The following is a 24,888-nucleotide window of genomic DNA, read 5'->3' on the forward strand; positions in this document are numbered from 1 at the left end:
TTGATTCTCAGTTCAGTATTTAAGATACCACTCGAAATATATTTATATAGTTTATATTAATTTCTCTGTAATTATATGTTTGGTATTTCTTGGAGTCAATCTTGGTGTCAGTTTCAAAGGAATGATCCTAATCTAATTTTCTTAGCAATTCATAATAAATTCAGAAAGTCATTACATTTGGTTATAATATGAACTGCAAATAGATAACACCTTTTTCATTTTAATGTCATGGAGAGCTCTCATTGATCCTAATAAAATGAACATTTTTTGTGCTAAACCAACAATGAATAATGTACATATTATGCCATTCAGCAAAGTCTTAGGAAAGGGAGGAGGTGGTTAAAAAAAGGAAAGATGGCATCAAGCCATCACAAGAGATAACATGCAACTTCACAAATATACACAAAGGGGTAGTTTCTAGTGTGTGGTCATAACCATCATCTTGATTTTTTTGATGACCCTTCCCCCCTTGTGGATGCTGCTTATGGCATTCACATAAATATAGCTGACAATTATATGGGACAGCTCTCCAACGAACTAATCGTGAATAGCTGCATCTTATCACATCTAGAAATTACCCAAGACTAGGTGTTGCAGATTAGCTACACACTATGGATACATTTGACACAAGCTTATTCCTAAAATAATAGTCCCATATTTATTTTCCATCTCCCATGGTATGTAAGTATGTCTGTCTTCATAACTACAGTCTTGCATCACTGATTATTTTAGAAGTGGCAGGAAAATGTTGAACTCACTGTCTTCAAGGGTAGTAATACTTCAGCAAAAGAAGTAGAAAATAAGAAATTGTTCTGACCTAAAAACTGCTTTTTCTTGTCCAATTTCTTTCCAAAGGGCAACCATACAACCAACTAAAAGAATATTAATTCATCTTGAATATATTAACCTAAGCTAATACATCAAAATTTATTCCTAATTTGATTGCTACTTCAGACCTGAAACTGTTTGTTGTTTGAAAAGACCTTCTTGTGGAAAATCATGGTATAAATATATGGTGCTGGGATTGCTTCAATAGTAATAGAAATAGCATTTAGACTTATATACCACTTCAGTGCTTTACAGCACTCTGTGAGCAGTTTACAATGTCAGCATATTTCCCCAACAATATGGGTCCTCATTTCACCAACCTCAGAAAGATGAAAGGCTGAGCCAACCTTGAGTTCTAGAAGGATCGAACTCCAGATTGTGGGCAGAGTTAGCCTGCAATATTGCATTCAAACCACTGTGCCACAAGGGCTTCTAGTAGCTTCCAGTAGAAGTGTCTTGATTTTAATAGAGATTGAGATGGATTTTGAGTTCACAATGAGCAACTCTTTACTTTCTAGTAAATTATTGTTGCATTGCAGTACAATCAATGCATATGCTAGCATTCTCTACAATTCCTTTACTACTTTTGCATCTAATTCTTATCCAGAATCTCTAACCATGTTTTATTAAACATTAACCAGTTTTGCAGGTGAAAACTATAATAATGATTTGGTTTGTTCTCTCCATTTGTTTTTCTAATAGAAAAAAATAAGATCAAAACAAACCAAAAAAAGGGAAGAATTTGGTAGATGACGAAGTATAATGAACAGAAGCCAGGTCTTGTAACTCAGCAACATTAATTTCAGACTGAGGTTTGCTACCCCAAATAAGACAGACTTTCTTTATTGGGGCCGCTCTGTATGTTATACATTATGCATGTTATTTACTGTCTTTATTCTATGGCATAGTATTATGTGCAAATCCTGCTACAAAGAACAACAGAGCACTCCATTTTACATAGAATCCAGGCTATAACCAGAGCCATGTTGAGCTGACTATATTACTGTAGCCTAAACTCTCTACATTTCCGCTGCCAACTTTTATTGAAATGGTATGTACATGTAAGTGCATGAACTGCAGTCATTGTCAAGGTTTCTGCGGCCTCTGTTGATCTTAGGGCTTTATGACAAAGCCTCTCCTCTATGGGTAAGCCCAAATTATAGCTACTAACAAAAGGTATGCTTGCACTCATTATGTTACACAATCCTCACTGATACACATTATGCAGTGCAGCCAGCACAATTGCTTTAAGAACATTTGAAACATAATTTAAGTATAGTACTTTCACCCACATTGTAATTCTCAATAGAAATGTATTCTTGTCATCTGCAAGAGTCCTATATGTATTATGATAGACCACAATGAAAGCATTTTTCCCATGAAAAATAATAACCCCCATGGAACTTGTGTAATTTCAGAGTAGATAATCAAGTGCACAATTCAACAAGTTTACAAGAGTGAGAGTTTTGTCTCTGGCCTTTGTTACTACTTGTGAGAGAGAACCTTAACTGGTACAAAAATATCCTAATAAACATTAGAATATTTTTGACATTCTGCTTAAGTAAAAAAAAAAAACCCTCATACATATTTATGATGTAGCTTTGGTATTATCTGCAGTAGGTTTAACAAGTAGAATATATCATATACCAATCCTTCTTTTATTTCCTTGTGTTTTTTATTCCACAATTGGGAAGTTTGTAGAAATAAGTTTGATAAGTTGCTTATCAAAGAGGAAATACTACAGACACAGAATTAAAGTTTTGAAGACCCAGTTTTATCTTTAATCCTCAGTAAGAGAGGGAGAGGAAAAGGGGGAGATTTTAAGCTATGAAACAAGCAGTCAGAAGAGTAAGCACTCAAGAGTCATGAGTGGTGTGCATAATTTTACAATAATATGGGCACAAAAAATATTGTTGCCTTTAGTACATTAGGATCCCTAGATTCCTCCTTGCCTCCATGCACCTTTATATTTGACTTGTATGAATTTAATCACACGGTCGTAGCAGTCTTTGCTGTTGAAATGTTTTCCAGAGCCTATAGCTTCCAATCTGCCTATCTGGCCTGTACATATGTCATTAAAAATAAACTCTATATAATAAATAAATATATAAAATAAATAAAATGTTGCCTTTGGATTTCTATAAATAAATTTAACTTTTTTTTTAAAAAAAATCCTGTATTACTAAGAGGTCTTTATTTGAAATTCATTAAGGGGTGACTCTCAACTGAGTAGTCAAACTGAAAATAAGTCTCTTTTTTCCTGTTTGGATTTTAGACAGACCATACCCTCCATGCCTTTGCTTTTAAAAAAAAATACAGCGTACACTTGAGCAGGCCACCAGCCAAAATTCATGAGTCAAAGTATGGCAGCTATGCTGATCTAGGATGAAGTATACAACAGACCAAAAAATTTAAAACCGTGTCTATTTCCCAGCATGCATCAGGCCTTTTCCCCCTTCCTTCGTTCTTCAGCTTCTGCTTTCACTCTCAAACATTCTCACTCTTTCTTTCTCAGTCAATAAATCAAGCGATGGGCATAGGCTCTCTTCCAGAAGACAAACCTTTTAAGTGCGGAACACCATCAGCAAGTTTCATCCAAGCCTCCATCATATATTATGCATGCGACATAGTTTGGCAACAGTGGAGCTGATGTGATGACACAGCTAATCAATCAAGAACCCACCGCATGAAACCTTTATAGTGGTTGTTGGTTTTTAAGGGCTCAAGTGAAGGAAATGTCTTTGTCAACTTTGGTTTAAAATATCCTTATATAGTTCAGGGACTTTCTCAGGGTCCACTGGCCTAGGTAAAAAATGTGTGAATTTCTGATGCCGTTTAGTCCTGGTCCCTTCTCTGGGGCTTCCATCTCTATTTAATGCGACATAATATCGTCTTCCAGTGTCCACATGCTTATATAGGTTTGATGAGTATGTATTATACCAGTTCTCTTCAAATTGTTCTCTGAACTTACACTCCTCAGTTAATTTATCCTGTAAATATAAGCAGAAAAAAAGGCATCAGTGGATTATTTTCCCATATATTACTAAACAAGAGTGTTGCATTTGGAATAGAGACAAATAATAATTTTATTTATTTCCCCCTTTATTATCTTTATAAATAACTCAAGGTGTGAACACACACAATACTCCTTTCTCCTCTTATTTTCCCCATAACAACAACCTTGTGACGTTTAGTTGGGCTATATATAACTATCCTAAATATTTTATTCCTCCTATTGGTTTCCAATTCATTTATTTCTTAAGCATCTGCATCTCTGACCAGCTCACACCTCTACATTCTTATTACTATACTTCTTCTCAGTCTACTGCCCTTCAAATCTATTGGATTATAGGATTTTTCACTAAGCAATTTCCAAGGAAAAGTCTTAGCTAAAAGTCACCTGAGTGGGAAGGCTGAACTAATATGATACATAATTAAATAGATCTTCATTAATTTCTAAATCCTAAACATTTAAACATTAAAATATTTGTTGCCTTAAAAAAAATAGGATTTTCCATGTGAAGAGTGTTTCTATAATTATAAAGGCATATATTAAAAAAAGCTTAGAATTTATTTCTGCACCTCTCTGCAATGAAGTAAAGGTGATTATAAAGGTTTCCTCTGTCTAGTTGTTTCCCACTCTAGGGAGTGGTGCTCTGATCTCTGTTTCTTAACCAAGGGAACCAGTGATGTCTGAAGACATTTCTATTGTCATGTGGCCAGAATGACTATACACCGAGACACATGGTATCTATTTGCATGCTTTTGAACTGCTAGGTAAGCAGTAGCTGGGGCAAGTAATTGGGAGCTCACCCGTTGTGCAGCACTCTAGTCTTGAACCCAGGCTGTCAACTTTCCAGCTGACAAGCTCAGCTTCTTTAACCACTGAACCACCATTCCCCTCCAAATGAAGTAATAGCATAATATTATGATGCAATATTGTATCGGGGTGGATTTCTCTGTCTACATATAGCAGGGGTATCAAACTGGTGGCCTGCGGGCCGGATGTGTCACATGCAGGCCACGCCCATCCCAGTTCCGCAAAGGCAAAAAAGTCACAATACATCACGGTACATCATGTGACACGATTGAGTTTGACATATAGCATGTGATCTAGATTTCTTGGGATTTTTTAGTAGTTTGTAAAATAGCAAGTTGTAGGGTCTTTAAACCAACAAATTTGAGATATATTCTTTAAGAGGAGGGTATATGATATCTTCAAGATTCTTGCTCCCTAATGTTGGCTTAAAATAGACATTTTAAAAATCCATTGAATGACAATGAAAGAGTAAGAAAACACTTTTACATTCATTAAGTGCTAGCTCTTAAGAACATGTAGCAACTAAAAGAAACCTCTACTATCAAGGAATTAAGAATGTAATGGGAAGAAAAGTTAATGAAGTGAAAAGAAGAAAACAAAATTAAAGTTACTCTGAAATGCAAATGCTAATAATATGTTCCACTTCTTAAATGCAAGACCGTGTTTTGCCAGATGACATATTCTTTGACGCTGCATTGGCTGCATACAAAGAAAAGCTTTTTTAAATAAAATTCAGTTGCCCAATATCACAGGATTTGATCTACTATTTTTAATAAAAAAATTAGAAATGCTAAAGCAGATATTATTGTGCCCATGGAGTATTTCTTAATAATTTATTTACAGCATTACTATACCATTTCCCATTAAAAAATGTCAAGTGGTTTCCAATATATTTCTATATGAAATGTATGGGACAACACAATTATAATCCTTATATTTTCTTTTCAGTAGTTTCATTTATAACAACTGCATTGTTTTCAAGTTGATAGTTGTAATTATTTCAGTATCTATATACACTCATTCAAGCTGGTCAAGGAAAAGCAATATAGAAATTTTATACATAAAAGGATGAATAAAAATGTTTATATCGCACTGCAGATGGTGAACATATGGACTTATCTGAAAGAGAAACATCCACTTACATTTTCCATAATGAATCCAAGAGCTATTTAGGCAGTGACAGTTACAAGTTGAACATATTTAGTGAGAATGACTACACCATTCCCACCACACACAGAGATTATGTACTAAGAGGACTACAGCTTTCAGTACCACAACCAAGTGGAAGATATCGTTCTTCTTACACCCTGCATATGAATTTCTTAAAGGTTACCCATTGAAGGAACAGATGTATTTGGTCTGATCCAACACTATTCTTATTATGGTCTTAAACTGCCCTTTCAGTGGTGGGAAATGTCCTTCAAAGACCCAATGAAAGGCAAACAATCTCAGTTCCAGATACGACTTGTGGTGTACACAAGACTTTTCACACTCTGATTTTTATTGTGCTCTTAAGTTTACAATATTTTTTTTAGGGAGGATTTGCCATTCCATGTCTTTTTTCATCCCCCCCCCCCCCACCTTCTTAGCAAGCTTGGCTGACCTTGAAAGAAGCTAAGGAAGGGTAGGCCTGGTTACTACTTAGATTAAAACCACAAGGAAATCACAGAGCTGTAGGCTCAAGTGGAAAAACACAAAGGACATGGTAAACCTCCTCCACACTGTACCAAAAAAAACCCTACATTGTGATATCCATGTAATCACCATTAGTTGAGTTTGAGTTTAGGATGTTTACCTTTATGTTAAATTTGCAAATATTGTAAATAATTTTCCATTGTTCTCGCAATTTCAACAATCAAAGTAGTTGTTCATATAATCACTTAATTGTTGTAACTCTCACCATGAACTTCTCAAAATAGCCTCAATATCATATGCTATAAACAAATTTACATATTAAACAGTATGGAGAGAGGAGATCCTTACAAAGGCTTAGACGGATAGGCAATTTACCCATAGTGATTATTACATCTACTTCAACTAAAAATTTTAATAGAGAAAAAGAACCAACTCTGATGTTTCAGCCTCATTGTGCAACATCATTTTTACTGAATTCTACAATAGGTAAAGTTGAATGTGTTCTAATAGCCTCCCACAACTTATCTAAGAAGAAGAATGCAAGCAGTTTTGTAATCAATCTCTTCTCTTTATTTGCTGAATAGTCTTTAAATACAGCACTTGTTGTTCTTTGAACAATTTTTAAAATTACTTTGAGTTCTTTCAATTGTAAATCCAGATGCTGTATAGAAGTCAAATGCACTGTCAGAGAAACTGGCAAGAAACTTACTTAATTTAATGTGGGTTTTTTTATTCTTATTTTCTTCAGTCAAATAAGATCATATAGAGTACACTGCAGAGTGCTATCTAATATTAAAAGGGCCATTATATTAAATGACTCTCAGTCTATTCTTGAGTCAGTTATTTACTTTTCCATAAATACTAGATGCCATTATTTGAAAATAATTTGCATCTGTAAGATAATTTATTTTCTCTTCTGGAAAGCTTAAATTAATTACAAACACTACCAGAGGCTACTATCAGGTTTCCATTTTGAAAATGGAATTGGATTATTTCTACAAAGAATTATAACTGCCTGGTCCTCAGTGAGTGAAGAATTGTCTTGGGCCGCATATAAATGTAATATAAAATATATAATATAGTTACTGTATATAGATAGCGATAACAAACTTTTTAAAAAAAAATGTATTGTGGAGCCACATTATACCAGATGTCCAGGGCTGCATATGGACACACCTGGGTTAGTTTATGTATGTCATAATAAACATGGGATATAATTATAATAAACGTTTACAAAATTAAAGCTTAAGAGAAAAATAGTTTTTGAATTCCATATTTTGCTTTCCATCTTTTTAATATTTTGTCAGTTCCCAGAGAATATTAGAATTATACAATAACACGGGGTACAGTATTTAAAAAAAATTATTTACAGCCAAATATTTTGTTCCAAAGCACCCCCACTTGCACTATCACCAATGAGCCCCACCAACGTGCCCCTATACCTCCCTATACTGCAGAAGCACTCTAGTCGTGGAAAATTGGATTGTAGACATTGGATGACTGCTATTCCTCTATTTATGGACACAGCATTTTGCCATTAGTCAGTCTAAGTACAACATCTCCCACATGTTGATAACTGAATTCAAATTCTTTTAATTAATTGAATATGCCTGTACATAATTATATACTTTTTAATTGTTTTAGATCAAGTTATGTGATCGGTTTTACCATTTATTACAGGACATGAAGTAACTCATTCACTTATTCATTCATTCATTATAAAGAATGAGAGCATCCGTTAGACCAGTGGCAAATTGGAGATGTGTAGATTACATATTATATAGATTCTACTATATAACAGAAATTAATGCATTTTATTTAGATTATGCTGGAAGACAATATTACTTTCTTTGCAGACATATGAGAGCCTCTTAATTTTATGTTCTAAACAACCACATTATCAGGCCAAGACTTTGGTTCACAAATACAGAATCACTCAGCAGAATAAATAGCCTGAGAATGGCTGATGCTATTTTTAATTAAATGAACTAATCCATTAATGCCATTAATTAGCATTGAAACTGGAAAAAAAATCTATCACAAGAACTATTTCTTTTTTAAACCTCTTCCTGTTTTAAAAACTGTCATTACATCAATAATCTCAATATTACAAAGTTTTCATATATTAGTAAAAAAAGGTAGAGCATTACAGGGAACATTTTAATTGCATTAAAATTATTATATGTTACAGAAGCAATTTAATGTCCATAGTAGGAGGCTGGATTATAAAATTAACTAAACTTGCAAAAGGAGAGAACACAAGATTTGTATAGAATTACCTTGTTTGATTTATTAAATGATAGAATTTCCTATTAAAGAGATATGTTTGGACTTTCTTGTGTTGATATATAATTCATATTATATAGGCTATATCAGTGTTATCAGTACATATCAACTTAATTTTAATATTGTGAAATTCTAAATTGAAAAATGATACTATAAATATGTAGCTCTAATATAACATTAACATTTTTATTTATTCTTACAAGTCTCTGCTTATAAATATCTTTTCCATTTCTTTATTATTTTGTTTTCTGTTTCTTTTTCTTATGTTCTTAGATAACTACTCAGATAGATAAATAAATCTTAAAAGATTTATTTTTTGTTTAATTATTAACTCTTAAGTGAAAAAAAAAAACTAGCCCAGATATGGAAGGTAAATTAATCTGTATTATATTTTAATAAGAGTATAATTCCAGTGTAGTGGTTAAAGGCTATCAGGCTAGAAATTGAAAGAGTGACCTCTACTCTCCCCACCTTAGGTACACAGTCAGCTGAGTGATTTTGAGCCACTCACTTTCTCTTAACAATAGGAAGAAGGTATTGACAAACTACTTCCGAAATCTTATCAAGAAAACTATGGTATATAAAACTTTAAACTATTTAAATTTTCAACGTTATAGGAATTGAAGCACAATTTGGTATTTACGATTCTCCAAAATGTTAATGCAAGTTTCAAAGTGAGAAAGTGCTCATAAAATATGTATACATGTAGTCATTTAACAATATTAATTGAAACCAAAAACTCCAATCTTAAGCAACATGGTTATAAGTAAACAAAACCATATAATCATGCTGTTTAGGATCCACAATTCCAGCAATCATTAAACAAGGACCATAAGGTATGTGTTGTTTAAGCAAAAGGACTTCATGTGATTGTGATTTCCAACTTCCTGCCGGCTTCGTCACTGACTTTGCTTGTGGGAAGTCAACAAGAAACGTCACAAGCTCTAATCACATGACCATGAGACACTGCAATGATCCTAAGTGAGAGGATAATTATCTCTCATTCAGTATGTTATAACTTTGAACAGTCGCTGATTTTAAATGATTTTAAAAACACCTGTGTTTATAAAAATAATGTTCATGCTAATTTTCCAAATTTTGCATGTAAAAGATGCTTTATTACACATAAATGTTTAAAAAATATTCATAAGTATGCTTTTCACGCATACTCTGAGCAAAAATATATCCAAAATAAGGAAAATAAGAAAATGTATAAATAACATTTTCTGTTTTAGACATATCTGGAAACAGGCTGTAATGGTATCTGGGATATGGGTTGAAGAGATGTTTAGAAATGGTCAGATAAGAGAAGGCATAGCCTGTAGCTGGATATTGGGTGGAGAAAAAGCAAGAGGTTCAGAAGGGACCCTCACCAGTTTGTTGAGCTATAAAGGAGAAATGTATTTTCAGACACACAAGATTCTGTTATTACAGCTTTACAATATAATGGAATTAGCTTTTCTGATCATGTTTTCTGTCTGATCTATCTGGTAAGGCTTAAAAAAGCTTGGCAGGCAGTGAAGCCAATACAGGTAGCCCACAACTGGGACTGGATCTCAGCTGCTAATTGAAGTGAGGTGCCCATGTAACTTCTCTCAATACTCCTGGTTGTGATCATTAAAGTGATCTCACGGGTCTAAGCAGAGTCCCAGGTGAGGAAGGTGGGATGCTTCATGGGGGTGGGGGAGAACTTGGGAGGCCACAATCAGGAGCTGAAAATCCTCCCTGCTGAAATCCAAGCAGGATTTTCAGCCCAAGTGAAGAGAACTCACATGCATCCTGCACCAGGCCTTCCAGAGGCTCCCCTATTTGCCTGAGGCATCCCACACTCCTTACATTACTGCCTTATTACCTCTTCGGCCCCTATCTTATTTCAGCTCCCTCTTTTCTCTGTGAGTTGGCACCCTTTCCAAAGCCATCATAATTCCAGACCATCATTAAACAAACAGTCATAACTTGAGGAATATTGGCACAGGATGGGATAATATAGTCCTTAAAATTATTTGTCATCAGTATCTTTTCATCTCCATTTTATAACAAAATATCTTTTAAAATCAGTTTCATGCAGAGAGCATTACAATCATCGGCCTGAGACAAAGCTTTGCCTTCTTCAAATACATGACAGTATGAAAAGATTTTAGACTTGTGAGTTGTTTAAGGCTTTTTGAAATTTAATGCTGGCTAATCTAGTAACTGTCAACAATTAATTTTCAGAATTGCCTTGCTCTAAGAAAAATCCATATCCATTTAGTAATTTATGCACAGGAGCTAAGCAGAAATGTGGATAGATAATACAGGCTAGCAAAGTTGCTAGCTTCATATCCTCTACCAGTTTTAATCATGGCCAGTAAATCAAGACTGCAAACCTAATTTTAGATATCATCGAACAGAAAGTCATCTCCAATTTAAGAATGACTGTTGATGCATTGCCTGGAGCAAAAATAAGGTTCTGGGAAAGATACTTTAACTGTTTTTACACATGACTATTTCCCACAGCTATATTTAAAATAGTTTCTTTTTCAAATAAAAGTATTCTTTACTATCTAGTGATGCCACATTGGTTTTGACCCATAGCAATTTCTTCTGGACTGCAGATTCTCTTAATACCTTTTAAGACCTTAGTGCAAAGAAAAAGCAAGCAAAAGATCCATGTGTAATGTTCTAGTTTTTCCTCCATTCATCTCCCATATTTAAAGAGACAATATACTAAGAACACTTGCAGACCTCCAGGCTTTCTGTTTTCCACTTCCTGTCAAGTCAGTTTAAAACTCACCCAGGATTGATCTGATTTGTCTTTATTATTTGCAGCTTTATTCTTATATTGAATTGGTTTAGACATCGTCATATCTCTACATTTTCAAGTCTGGAGTTCACAGAGAACACATCCTTATAGTCCTGTTCATTTGTTTTCCTCCCTTCCTTGACTCAGCAAGAAAATACATCTGTATATAAAAAAAGGACTGCCTCACAGCCTACATTATCAACAATCAGGCATGTTAATGTTGCTATCCTCACACAATTTAAGTCAGGGTGGTTTCAGAGCAGTGACTGGTAGGTTATCCCGTCATCAACCATTCTTTGGGTGTTTTGGGACTACAATGGCTATAACTCCCATGATGAGCTAGAAAGTCTGATACAGAATTCCCAGTATTTCTAATACTAGGGAGGAAAATGCTATTTTTAAGCCATAATTATAGTGGGCTGGAGTTGCTTTCTGCAACTTTTAGTTTAACAATCATCTCTATTCATGCAACAACACAAAAGGGCCAATATCTATATAACTAAAAACCAGACTGGAAACAATTACCTGCTTTACTTCTCAATTCAGGAATAACTAAATTTACTTTGCTGCATGTCTGTCTCATGTGTAAATTCATCTTCTGTACATTTAATTTCAACTTGGATGACATTATATGTCAATTATTTAATATTTTGTAGGCATTCAATTTTTAACTGAACTGGTGAGTGAAGATATGAGAAAATAGGCAACCGTCTTGCTAGTTATCACATTAGGCTTTCCTGAGCCCAGAAATTTTTATTGCTCAGGCAATATCTGATCCCACCCTGCAATTCCTCATTAAATAGCCTTCAGGATTTTCTCAAAGTCCAAAGCAAGCACTTCAACGTAAATCCAGTGTTTATGAATCAAATAGAAAATCCTATATAATAATCATATGAAATGCAAGAAATGGATCAGAAAGATGGAGAAAATCAATCAAATAAAAATAAATTTAATGCTATTCTAATTTCTATCACTTACTCCAAATGTTCTGTTTATACCCTTTACCATCAAGGTATCTTCTGACTGTCACACTTTTGGTATTTGAGAATGGTCAGGTATAAGCAAAACTAAGTCAAGCAGATTTATTTTTAGAGCCTTTGTCTCATAAATTATATATGTGTGGAGCTACCAATAATGTGGATAGCAAGTGTAATTGTAAGTAAGTGTAATGTGGATAGCATGCTTGGTGGACAGTTCATCTAAGGAATCCTTAAAATTGTGGCAAACTAATGATTTGAACAAGAAACAGATCAGTTTCTCAGGAACTATATTACATCTAAAGAAAAAAAATTGCCAATATCTTATTAGGCACCAGTGAAAGTCCACTGGCTTCAACAGAATTTATACATGAGCAATTTAATCTATGTCAAGATCAGGCAGAATATAAAAGTACATATTCAGGAACATTGATTTCCTGGTGAGGTGAAATTTGGGGGGAGGGTTGTCCATTTCATCTCACATTGCTTTTAATAGGGTTTAATATCTAAGAATAAAAGATGAATTTGACAAAGTTTATGCTCTGAGATTAAAGAGACTGTTATTGCTTGGTAACTCATTTGACTTCATAGCATCTCTTCTGAACCTCAGACTTTGGCAAAAAAAAAAAACCTTTGGGATATTATCTATAAATATAGTACTGCAGGCTATATTATTCAGTAAAGTGTGTAAACACAATCCAAGTTACCATGAACTATATCTGTTAAAATAAGGTGTTATTGAAACTCTACAAAGAAGATGTAAGAACATTCCTATCAAAGCTAACACCTAATCATCACTTTTCTGTCTTGTTAAGACTTCATAATATACTGAAATCTAGGTTTCATAATATAGTGAACCAATAAGGGGAAGCTTCCCAAAGACAATCTAAGACATGGGATTTGGAATTCTACTCTTAAAATAGAGAATAAGAGGGTTAAGTCCTAATTACACAAAAAAGGCTCCTAGTCCCTCCTATTTCCAAATGTGTGCATGCTTACTAGGAAATAAACCCAAATGGACACTGTTGAATTTAATTAAAATGAATATAACCAGCCTATAAAAGAAAGATTTGACTTTCTATCTTTCTGGGTACACCTTGATTTTTCCATGTATCCAGCAGATTCAACACAACCAATAACCTTATAACTATTGCCAAACTAAGGTAAAATATATTATTATAGTCCACCCTCCTTCTCTAATATAGTAAATCATATATTTTTATTTCTATTTTTGAACTGCAATTATTTGTTGCTTCAAAACCATTCTTAACTATAATTTCAGAGGTTGAAGTTTAGCCAGCTTTAAACCATTGAACATTGTCATCCTGCATAATATTCTGGTTTGAGGCCAGCATTTTTGGAAGGCCTCTTTCTTCTTTTATAAATGTGCCAATAATCTGCAGTCATCTGAGGTCCTGCGGTAGGTCTTGCCTATTAAAAGCATGAGTCTGCTAAAGATACACAAAATACAGCTTAGCTATAGTGTGTGTCCACTGACCTCATGCTTAACTGCTTTGAGTGGTACATCACTTTTAAATCTGCCTGAGCATTACAGTACAAGTAAAATATATAAATATAGTATTTTTGATTGTTAACATAAAAAATTAGCCAAGAGGTATTTTCAAGATCATCTGTTTCATTTTTAACACTGTATCTAACCTTCCTGGCTGAAGAGATTTTTAAATAATTATTTTTTAAAAAATATTCCTATCATATGTTTTATGAATACTAGATGATACTAGTTTTCATTCAATTCAAGGCCAGTTTTCAATAGTCACATGCATTTTTGTAGTTCATATATACACTGCCTATTATCACATACAATATTATTCTACATACCAAAAAAAGAGGACTCAAGAGGCATGTTATATTGAAAATGGAGAACAGAGGATGGTGAAATTATTTTTACTTATAAATAATTGAGTTTCTTCTTGAGTGTTCTACATGTTAAGTGGTGAAAGAAGAGCCTCCGTCTGGGGTCATAGATGCTCCATCAGTGGAGGCTTTCAAGCAAAGGTTGGATAATCCTTTCCCTGGAATGATCAGAGCATTCCTGCCTACTCATTCATAAGAATACAGACTCAGAGATAATGCGTGATGGGCTACAAGTCCAGGGTGTTTTCCAACAGGCAGCTGACTTTTAATTTTTTATTATTATCAATATCAACAAGGACAAATTGAGATGATTGGATGTCTTTTTTTATGTTAGCCCTTTGAAGCTATCTAAGACTCCAAGGGTCCTTGGTGCTCTCTGAGTTTGTTTTCTTGCAGAGGTTTCATTATCCAAACTAGGTAATGTCATCATTGCCAGTAAGGAGTGTGGTTTTCTGTCAGTTTATATTCTAGTGGCTTGCCCTTTCAGCGTTGATGGGGGTTCTTAAAGATTCTTTGGTTGGGCTGTTTACTGTTAAGATTCTCTGGCAGTTTCTTGATTGGGCTATTGTTTATCCCAATAATAGAACACAGAATAATAGAGTTGGTCTGATGTTAATTTTGGAGTTAATCTATGCTGATCTGGGTCTGATTGCTGATGGAGAGATGCTTAGGTCTTTTTGTTCCCTTTTTGGTTGGTTGATTGTCCCTTTTCCATAGTCTATAGATGTTGTTAATGTTTGTGTGTCTATTGATAGCTAATTTGTCAGAGTTCCTGGTTTCTAGACTTGGCTTGGTCTAGAATAGTCACATTTTCCCAATTGAAACTATGGCTAAGTCTGTCTATATGTTGTGAAATTAAAGAGTTTTCATCTTGTCCTCTGACAGCTAGTTGGTGTTCATGGATGCGTTCTGCCAGTCTTCTGCCTGTTTGTCCTACATAGTAGTTGTTGCAGTTATTACATATGTATATTATAGATGATTACTGGGTTTTTTTTCTGGGGTTGCTGGGTCTTTTGGGTTGCTTTGGATGTTTTGAAGGCCTTTAGTTGGTTGGTGTGCTACGCTGATTCCATGTGGTTGCAGTAGTCTATTCGTGGTTTCTGAGATACTCCTGATATAGTATCAAGAATATCAAGATATAGAGTCTTGAAAAGACTTCAATACAGGATTGAACTCCAAAAGACTAGAAATATTCTTGACTGAGATTGGCTGTGGTAATAAAAATTTGCACAATTAAGTTTTCTCTTCCTTCCCTCTTATACCAAAGGAGTCAAAGATGAGGCAGTATGAGTCTCTTCCTAATATTTTCTCTTTCCCCTGGATTCAAAATGCTCTTCTGCCCTTTTTGTTTTTATAATGGTTTCTGATCCCACCCCCCAAGGTTATCTCTATGGCTCTTCGCATCACCTGCTCCATTACACTCAATTTTCCTGTCCACATGGAATAAAAACCCCAGAATAAAACTATGGGAACAAATTTCAAATTCACACACAACCACACATTCCTCACTCAGCAGCTCCCAAAGATCACTAGATTAGTCCTGCAATTCAGAGGTGGAAGAACTGGGCACGTCCCTCTCTTCTCTTTCTGTTGCCTGGACTGTGTCTCCTTCTGATGGCTTCCCCAATCTATCCAGCAAGTCCTGCAACCCAGAGGTAGAGAGAACTATGGAACATTCCCTCCCCTCAGCTACATAGTCATCTGCTCCAGGGAGTATATCTTGCTGGAAAACAAAGAGCCTGCTTCATCCTCACAGTCATCTTGTAGCATTGGAAAATCATGGGGATTTAGAACATAGTACAGTTGGAAGGACCTCAGAGGTCTTCTAGTCCATACACAACTTCTGAAAGCACGCTATTCCACTGTTTATTTACTCTCACCATTAGGAAATTTCTCCTTAATTCTAGGTTGCTTCTCTCCTTAATTTCCAATCATTCTTTCTTGTCCTGCCTTTTGGTGCTTAGGAAAATAATTTGACCCCCTTATCTTTTTCGGGATGAAGGTCTCCTGGGAATTGTAGATGAAATTGATCTACAAACATAGGCATGAATGTCTGTCATGATCTCCTATGATCTCTCCAGTTCTGGATAGCCCTCCAAGTGAATCAAATATTTCAATCATTTCCCTTGCAACTAGAATACAGAATAGTTTCTACTTCATATATCTCTTTTCTATCCATCAGAATGGGAGGAATAAGTTTTCTTAGTAAGCTGTGTTCAATGGAAGACAGGATGAACCATCAGTGATCCAAGCAACTGCAGATGAAAGGGCACTGATTAATTTATTGAACCATTAGGAAGGGGCCAATGAACTTTTCTGAGGGACATACTAAAACCAAAATCTTAGTTGAAAGTCAGGTCAAATCCCCTCTGCAATTTTGGTACCTTCTTGCCTGTGCATGTCTGCAGCTTGTTTTTGTGAAGCCTTTGTCAAAACCAGCTTTTCCTTTAAGAAAAGCTCTCCTGAAGAAAGCATGAAGTGTGAAGAACTGCAGATGTTGGGGTTCTGGAGAACAAAATATAGAACTATAAACTATAATTTGCCTGTGCAAACTATACTAAAATATAGTTTGGTACTAAGTTGTTGTAAGCAAATTTTGCAGTTCAGTCCAATTGTCTTGTTAGACAAGAGACATAGCACCATATTGTTCCTGAATCTGTTTCTATTATTCAGTTTGAGCACTAAAGGTTGAATATCAAGAAGATGACAAATGGATTTTAATGTCTAATAACTGAAAAAGGGCCTTCTAAACATTGGAGGTAAATTGAGATCCGCAATTTGAGATTATGACTGACTAGGTTTCTATACCAAAGTTCAAAAACTTTGTGTACTTTTTCCTAAGCCAATGGGACCCCCTGCAAGGAATGAAATGAGCCATTTTTCTAAACAAATTTACAATCCCTAGAATGCCAGTATAAGCTTATGTGGGGCAGGGGAAGTAAAACCCATTGAAGTGTAATCCCAGGTCAAGAGGACTCAGAGGGAGAAGCAAGTCACTGAGTTTTCCATGAATAGACTTTGCTCAGCATCAAACATAACAGGATGAAATGTAATCTCTGTCATCATTCTCATACTTGACCATGAGAACTATCTGAGCACCTAATGCAGTTTTAAACACATCCCAATGTCCAGCAGTTCTATTATCATGACATTGTTATCAACCTTCTCTCCTTAAAGAAAGGGGAGCATATAAATGGCTATTGTGAAATACTGCCCTTTCAGATATGTAAGGTGAAGAACCATCCTGCAGGGCTCCCTGGATATTATCTATCCGAGACCTGGAGTAAGCATCCTGTTGTTGCTGCACTTTCATTTGATCTGTAAGATCAACATCCTGCCTCTCTGCCCCAATCTTTCAGGAGGGTCTAACTCCTGAGCAATGGCAAAATTACAGCAGGGGGAGATTATCATATTCTGATTTAAGTGAAAGGCATTTAATAGCCTGATATTGTGAGGGGAAATAAGATACAGGAATTGAACTGGGAGAACAATTGTGTCCACCTAATCTTCCAAGTTCTTCTTTTTGCGGAACTTCCAAATTCACATAGTCTATGCATATTTGTACTAGGTGTCCTGCCCTTCCAGGAAGTGTCTCCATTGCTGGAATGCTGCCTTCATGTAATTGTGTTCAGCTGATAGAAGCAATCTAGAATAAAATGCATACGACAAGGAATCCATCCTGCCTTCCTGTGCCTGGAGAACTACTTCAGCCACCATTTCTAAAGCATTAGCTTGCATCATGAATTGGAAAGTGATGTTTGGACATCTGAGTAGGAGCTGAAATGAGAAAAGGTCTTTCAATTTTCGAAATGCTGTTTGCTTCTGAGTAGACCATAAGAATCTATGTCTTAACTTTAGATGAGTGTTATGTTATGCAGTTTGCAAAATTATGATTTCCTAATTAGGAAATTAGGAAAACCATGAAAGATGTAGATCCTTCACATTTTGAGGTAATTGCTGTGAAAATATGGCTTATACTTCTAAAGCAGAAGTCTCCAACCTTTTGGGCACCAGGGACTGGTTCCACGGGAAGAGGTTTTTCCGCAGACCGAAGGGTGCGTGGTGCTGCCTGCATCCCGCAAATGGGGCTGTGTGGAACTGTTGCTGGCATGCCATGGCCCGGTACCAATCTATGGACTGGGGGATTGGGGAACCCTGTTCTAAAAGATCCATTTGTATGCATTCAGCAGAAATCCTGTAACTGAAATCATCAATTTGGGGTAATCAATCACAATTTCTCCAATGTAGCAAAAAAAGAACAACTCAAACTTATGTTTGTGGAGTCTTTTAAAGATCCTTCTAGCTCAGGTTGTATGTCAGGAAAGGTCTTTCAAAAAAATCAGTATGTCAACCAAATATACTGCAACATAGTGGCCCAAAATATCAAAAACTTTTAATTCATCTGAATCATGAATAACAAAACTCTACTGAAAAAGGCTACAGTAACAGACTCTTGCAAGACTGATTATATTGTTCCATTCCTCCCTTCTCAAAGCTCAGGGCAAACTTCTGCACATTTTCTTTTTGCAATAATTTCTGAATCTTTTTCCCAAGATCATCTCCACGGCTCCTACATTTTACTTGACTTTAGTAACCATGTTGTTTGAGTGTCTGTAGGTCTTTAAAAGTCTAGTACGGAAGATGGAATTTACAACAATAAACTATTTCAACACAGACTAGATTTGCTAATGGATACATGTCATTTGGCAAGTATCGATATTGCAGTGTCAGCATCCAGCCACACTTCAGCTTTGGCACCCAGAATACCACACACCCCCAAGCTTTTTTAACCCAATACCAGTATGGTACTTGAAACAAGCCAGCACCTTGAGCGCTATTTGTCAGCATATGCTTCAAGAACCCAGGAGGATAGAAAAATATGCACCAACTCCAGACCATAATAGTATTTCTGCTGTTGGCAGTTGTTGAAATATGGGAATTAATTATGCCAGTGTCAACAAGACCCTAAAGGATCATGAATATTAGATGATACATTTCATTGAAACTAATGGAATTAGATCACAGCCACTTTTCATCGCATTGTAGTTTAGCAGTAAAGCCCATCTTCTGTTGACAGCATTTCAAGCCAATTCTTATAGCCTTGGGGAACAATGCCCCAGGCATTTCTCCTATGCAAGCCCCATCAATGGAAATAGGAATTTCCACAGCATATGGCCCAAACACACCATTGCCAAGTACTTCATTAAGCTCTGCATACATTTCATATTCAACAACAAAAAAAGCTTCTGTACTTCAAAATGTCCATAGGTATCTATTGCAAAATTAACTGAGGAAGGAAAGATACACACTCAGATTCAAAATAAGTCACGTACCAAGCCAATTTCATTAGTAAAATAAACAAATTTCAAGTCTTTGATTATGATACATTTAAAGATTTCTTTTACACTGCAGTAGCTATTAAATAACATTGTCTTTTTTGAGTGCCAGTTTGTTTCTAGGCAAACTTAATTTCAGAACTAATATACTTCAGACATCCAATAGTTGTTTTCAATCTTGTTACACAATTAGAGGATATTGCTAATTTACATATTTTTCATATGTTATATTGTAAGGCAATTTCTAATATGTAACAATGAATATATTACATAAGTACAATTGCATTTCTGCATGCCATCTTTTTGTCTTAGAAGGACTCTTGGAACTGGGCTGTAAGTCGCCCAAAGTCGCTTCAAAATGAAATGGGCGGCAAGTAAATTTAATAAATAAATAAAGCTGCAATAGAACCTGGGTTTGATAGTTTTTCTATAGACCAAACTTCTTCATTTTTTCAAAGAAAGGTATCCCAAAATACCTATTTTCAAGTATAAGCTTTTTCCCCCTGCAAATTCTTAACATTCTCCCCTTCAAAGCATCAAATATTTAGAAGGGATATATAGTTCTACAGAAAGAGGAATGGAGATCTGTCCCTATTTGATATTTCTTCCATTTACTTATATTTTATTTCCCTCATTCAAATTACAGCATTTTTTAAGAGCACTTGAACAACTGGGGAGTTTTCTTTTGATCTTTCACAGAGTTGCAGAGAAAATTCTGAAAGGTCACAGAATTCAGATGTATTGATAAAATTTGCAAATACAGAAATGAGTGATGGTATACCACTATATGAATAAACATAGGGGAATGTAGAACTCGGTTCTTATAAATTTATTGTCTTTTATTCATACCTGTAAATGTTCCTGTGCTGGATAGGATTTTTGAGAACTGAATTCCACTCATTTAAATGACTCTAGGTTAGGAAAGGTCAAATTAAGTTGAGGAAGAAATACAGAGAGTGAGAATGGTCTTCAATTGATAGTAGTTCTCCTCAATTGACTGAATACTACAGTACTACTTTTGATAATGCAATTACATAACTTCAAGCCAGAGCAAAGCAGTTTTTCCTCTGACTGCCTGTCTGTACTAATTTCTATTCAGAAAGGAATGAGGCAAACGTGCATTCTAGTCTCACACTTTCCAGTTTAACTCCATGAGCCAAACTTTAACAATGAACTACATCCCACTAAACTGGCAGTCCTTCTTTATACTAATGATACATCTTATCTACAATACAAGTAGAACTAAGGCAGAGAATCCAAGACTTTGCCCCCATAATGTAGACATCACAACTTAATAATCATCATTCCAAGACAAAAACAGCCATCATTATTAAAACTATGTTAGGCATAATAATCATTTGAAAATGATATCAACACAGGACAAATCAAGGCTCTTAAATACCCAGTCTAATTTGTTAATCTCTTATTTGGAGGGAAACAAATAAGCATTTTCACTAGTCCATAAGATTGCTAACATGGTTTTATATTTACTAGTAGAAAAGAAAGTGCTATATGTCTCTTGCCATAATCATTTATAATGGTAACACAACTAGGCTTCTGATTTCTTCAGAGACAGTTTCCAGTTACCATGGAAAAAAGATACTGAATCAGACCTCAGGTTTTTGAGCCCAATATTTGGCTTAAAATTGGACATGAGAGCACAAATGTGGAGCTGAAAGAATACATCTTTCACAATGGTCTCCAGAATAACTGGAGAACAATCCACACTATTAAACAGTTGGTCTATGGAAAACCATTCAATTCAGCCAGCTACTTTTCCAATGTCCCTTGCATGCCACATCAACTTCTCCCAACTTACATTTGGTTCCCTGACACCTATACTAGTGTTCTATAATTGTGTTTCCCTGTTTGAAAAACATTGTTCTAGAGCATGATCAATTATGATTTCTCTCAGTATGGGAAATTGAAATTGTCCTTTAATAACTCTCTAACTGCTTAATTGCTTTGGTAGGATGAGGGAAAAGTTCTTTTACAGGCCCATTTATCTTCAGAAATATCATGGCATATAGCTATATTTTGTAGTATAACCATTGCTATTCTGGGGCTAATAGCTTGCACTCTTCGTGTGTGTGTGTGTGTGTGTGTGTGTGTGTGTGTGAGAGAGAGAGAGAGAGAGAGAGAGAGAGAGAGAGAGAGAGAGAGAGAGAGAGAGAGAGAGAGAGAGAAGGGGGGGAGAGAGAGAAGGGGGGAAGAGAGTATATCACCCACACCAATAATAAGTAATTCACTTCAGCATTCTGTTTTTTTCTTTCCTATTGTGCTTTTCTGATATGCAATATGCGCTGACAGTTCATCTTCAACTATAAATATTTATTAACTTTCTAAAGCTGAGGACGAAAAAGATACAAGATGAAGTGGGACCCGTTTTTTCTGAATAAACGAGCATTCCCCCAAGGATCATTTATTATGACTGTATGCCAGTAATATAGCTTGAATTTCTCTGGTTATGAAGCTTGAAAGGAGGACAGATAACTGTAACAAAAATATTAAGCAACTGCCTATGTAAGGTTTTGGAAATTATATTATAGTCCCCATAGAATTCTGGAGATGCAGTTTTCATTTATTGTATCCACCAAATGCAACATGCTCCAGTATAGCTATTAGATGCCTTTCAACCTATTATAGTTCCATAGCGACTGGAATGCCTTAGAATTTCTAAGTATTCTGCTACACCAAGTCCTACCTCTGTTCATTTATATGCCATTTAAAAGCTTTGCCAACAGCACAGGAATTATACATCTGTTGTATTCTTTGGCTATTCTTGAAAAAGCAAACATCTGAGTCTGGTTTTCCGGATATTTTAATCATTAGGAAATTCCAGGATTATTGATAATATTGGGAAATTGGAAAAAACAACTCAGAAGATAATACAGATCTTTATTATTTTTGAGAATTAAAAGAATATTTTTCAGATAATCACCAAGAATTAATTTTGATTATAGAAGTTTTTATCTACACTTAATAAAGGTAAGTGATATGCCAGTATATTATAGATAAAATAACACAAACAGATCATGACAGTGCAAATGCAATCTGATTATCATATTTATCTATTACTAATAGCAATAGTTACTAATAGGATCTTATTTATGTATATGTTATATTTATATACCGCATTTCCTCCAGAGTTCAAAGCAGCCTAAATTTTATCCATACAAAATTGTCCTGACATAGAAATATTGAGAGATAGAATGTACCAAAGTTAACTAGTATGTTTTATGTCTCAATAAAGATTTAAATCATTATTTTATTATTCCTTTAAAGGTGCACTTTTATCATTCAGCTCTCTCATCCCAGCGTCTAGTTTTATAGTATAATAATAATAATATTTTTAGGACTTGAATTGTTAAGTTTCCAGCAGTCATAGACTGTGAATTTAATTGTAGATTACCTAGGTATAAGATTGATTGCATTAATAATGCTCAAAAATCAAATTCTGAGCACACGGAAGAAATACAAAAATGTGTGTCTTTCTTTCAATGAAATCTAAGATTCAGCAAAATTGAATTAAACAAAATTGGGAAAATGAGAAATAAGTATTGATAGATTTGGGTATCTTCCTAATGATGTTACATAATCGCTGATGATATGGTTGAGTAATAAATTGTAAAAGAAGCCAATTAGACACAAAAATAATAAAATTGACTAGGTAAAGAAACATTTTTAACTGCAAAATACTTACCGAGCCATATAGTTCTCCTTTTTCATTCATTCCCAAATAAAGTCCACTGTCTACCCCTCGAATGCTGACCAGGCCTACTGCTACACTGATAAATTCCAGGATACCTGCAAAATATATAAAGCAAGCGTATTAACCTAGCTTTCATTCTCCTGTTTTAATACTTGTGTTGACTTTTAATTGATTCAGACACATTGCTAAAATTGTAGCTGTTTTTCTACCAAAAAGAATGTCAACACATCAGCAGTTATTAGAGCTACAGGCAATCCTAATACATAAGACAAACAAAGTTGAGCTTTTCTTCAAATTATTGCAGAAGAACAAATCATTTAGAAAGAATAAAGACAACGGGTTTTAACACACACATCTGTTAATTGATAAGGTACCTGTAATCTGATATGTTATCTTTATAACCAACTCATCTTCCTCTTCCCTCGCCCATTTTATCCCAATTTATATTCTTCACCAATCTAGCCACCCTATGCATCTGATAAAGTGAGCTGCAGCTGATGAAAGCTTAAGCCTGTTAATAAAATCTGTTAGTCAGAAAAGGGGATACCTGACTCGTCCTTATTTTCTGAAATTATGCAACTCAGGCTTCATATGAAAGTCAAATCAAAAGATGAGACCTTCAAAAAAAATTACTTGTTCGAAGATTATTTTATAAATCCTTCTAGTGAAGTGCTTCAGCAGATCCAATTACCCAGCTAACTATTCACATGCCAGAACCTACAGATAGGTTAGAAACAACACTTGAGGTCTACTTTAAAGGGCAAAAGCACCACAATATTTATGTGACCGCTATGAAAGATTATTCAGAATCTAGTTAAACACAAAGCAGACTTTAACTCAAAATGTCTAAACAAAACATTTCCTGAACATCAATTTTTAATATGACTGAAATGCTGAAAACTTAAAAAAATGGTTATAGCAAAGGTACAGGCTTAAAATGTACATGAGAACAGGTAATGGTTTATTGGAATGAGAATGGAGAGAGAATTTTAATGGAAGAGAATAAAGTCATAATCTCTACTAATGCATAAGGAAAATGACCAGTAGAAAAGCACAGACTAGATTTTGTAAAATATTAATTGTACATCTTTCATAAAAAAGCTACTGCAGGATGCAATGACCCATCTCAGCATTATAAATTCAGCAAAGAAAAAATAGACAGGGGAAGTTCTGTAACTTGTCATGTAAAGTTCTATGCAATTATTATTGAGCTTTGCTTTATATATTATTCATCATTGCAAAGGCATCCGATTTACAACCTGGATGATGGTGGCCTACTGGAATCTACACATTTAAAATTACTAGAACAACAGTTTTATCAAATAATAAGTCAAAATAATCAATATTCTACTAGGAGTATTTACCAAAATCAATGAGAAAGAATTAAACTTTCATCTTGGGTATTTTCACACAAAAAATTCCATATACCTCTAATCAAAAGTCTAGCCTTTTTTTCCCTCAAATTTTGGTTGAATTTTAAAAAAATGAAATGGCAAGATCTGTGAGTGAAAGTGTTTGCGCAATAAAGGCCTTAACTGGAATCAACCCTTGATTGGGGTTTCTGCATTAATAAATCTGATATCTTCCATACTAATGTAAAAGAACACTGGAAATGTAGTTGCCATGTTGATTTCAGG

At 34.9% G+C, this 24,888-nt stretch overlaps 1 protein-coding gene across 1 annotated transcript in view; it reads right to left on the minus strand.

Moving 5' to 3' along the window:
• Positions 1-2,580: 2,580 nt before the first annotated feature.
• The window catches only part of FGF9 (fibroblast growth factor 9), a 39,351-nt gene continuing 17,043 nt past the window's right edge, over positions 2,581-24,888 (minus strand). The window contains exons 2-3 of the mRNA XM_039351451.1: positions 23,243-23,346; positions 2,581-3,818 (exon numbers count right to left, since the gene is read on the minus strand). Coding sequence (XP_039207385.1) covers positions 3,573-3,818; positions 23,243-23,346 — 350 coding nt within the window. The 3' untranslated portion in view covers positions 2,581-3,572. The remainder of the gene's footprint in view (positions 3,819-23,242; positions 23,347-24,888) is intronic.

The sequence above is a fragment of the Crotalus tigris genome, unplaced genomic scaffold, assembly GCF_016545835.1.
Source record: "Crotalus tigris isolate CLP2741 ecotype Arizona unplaced genomic scaffold, ASM1654583v1 scf7180000018371.15429387391:27106975, whole genome shotgun sequence".
NCBI classification, from domain to species: Eukaryota; Metazoa; Chordata; class Lepidosauria; order Squamata; family Viperidae; genus Crotalus; species Crotalus tigris.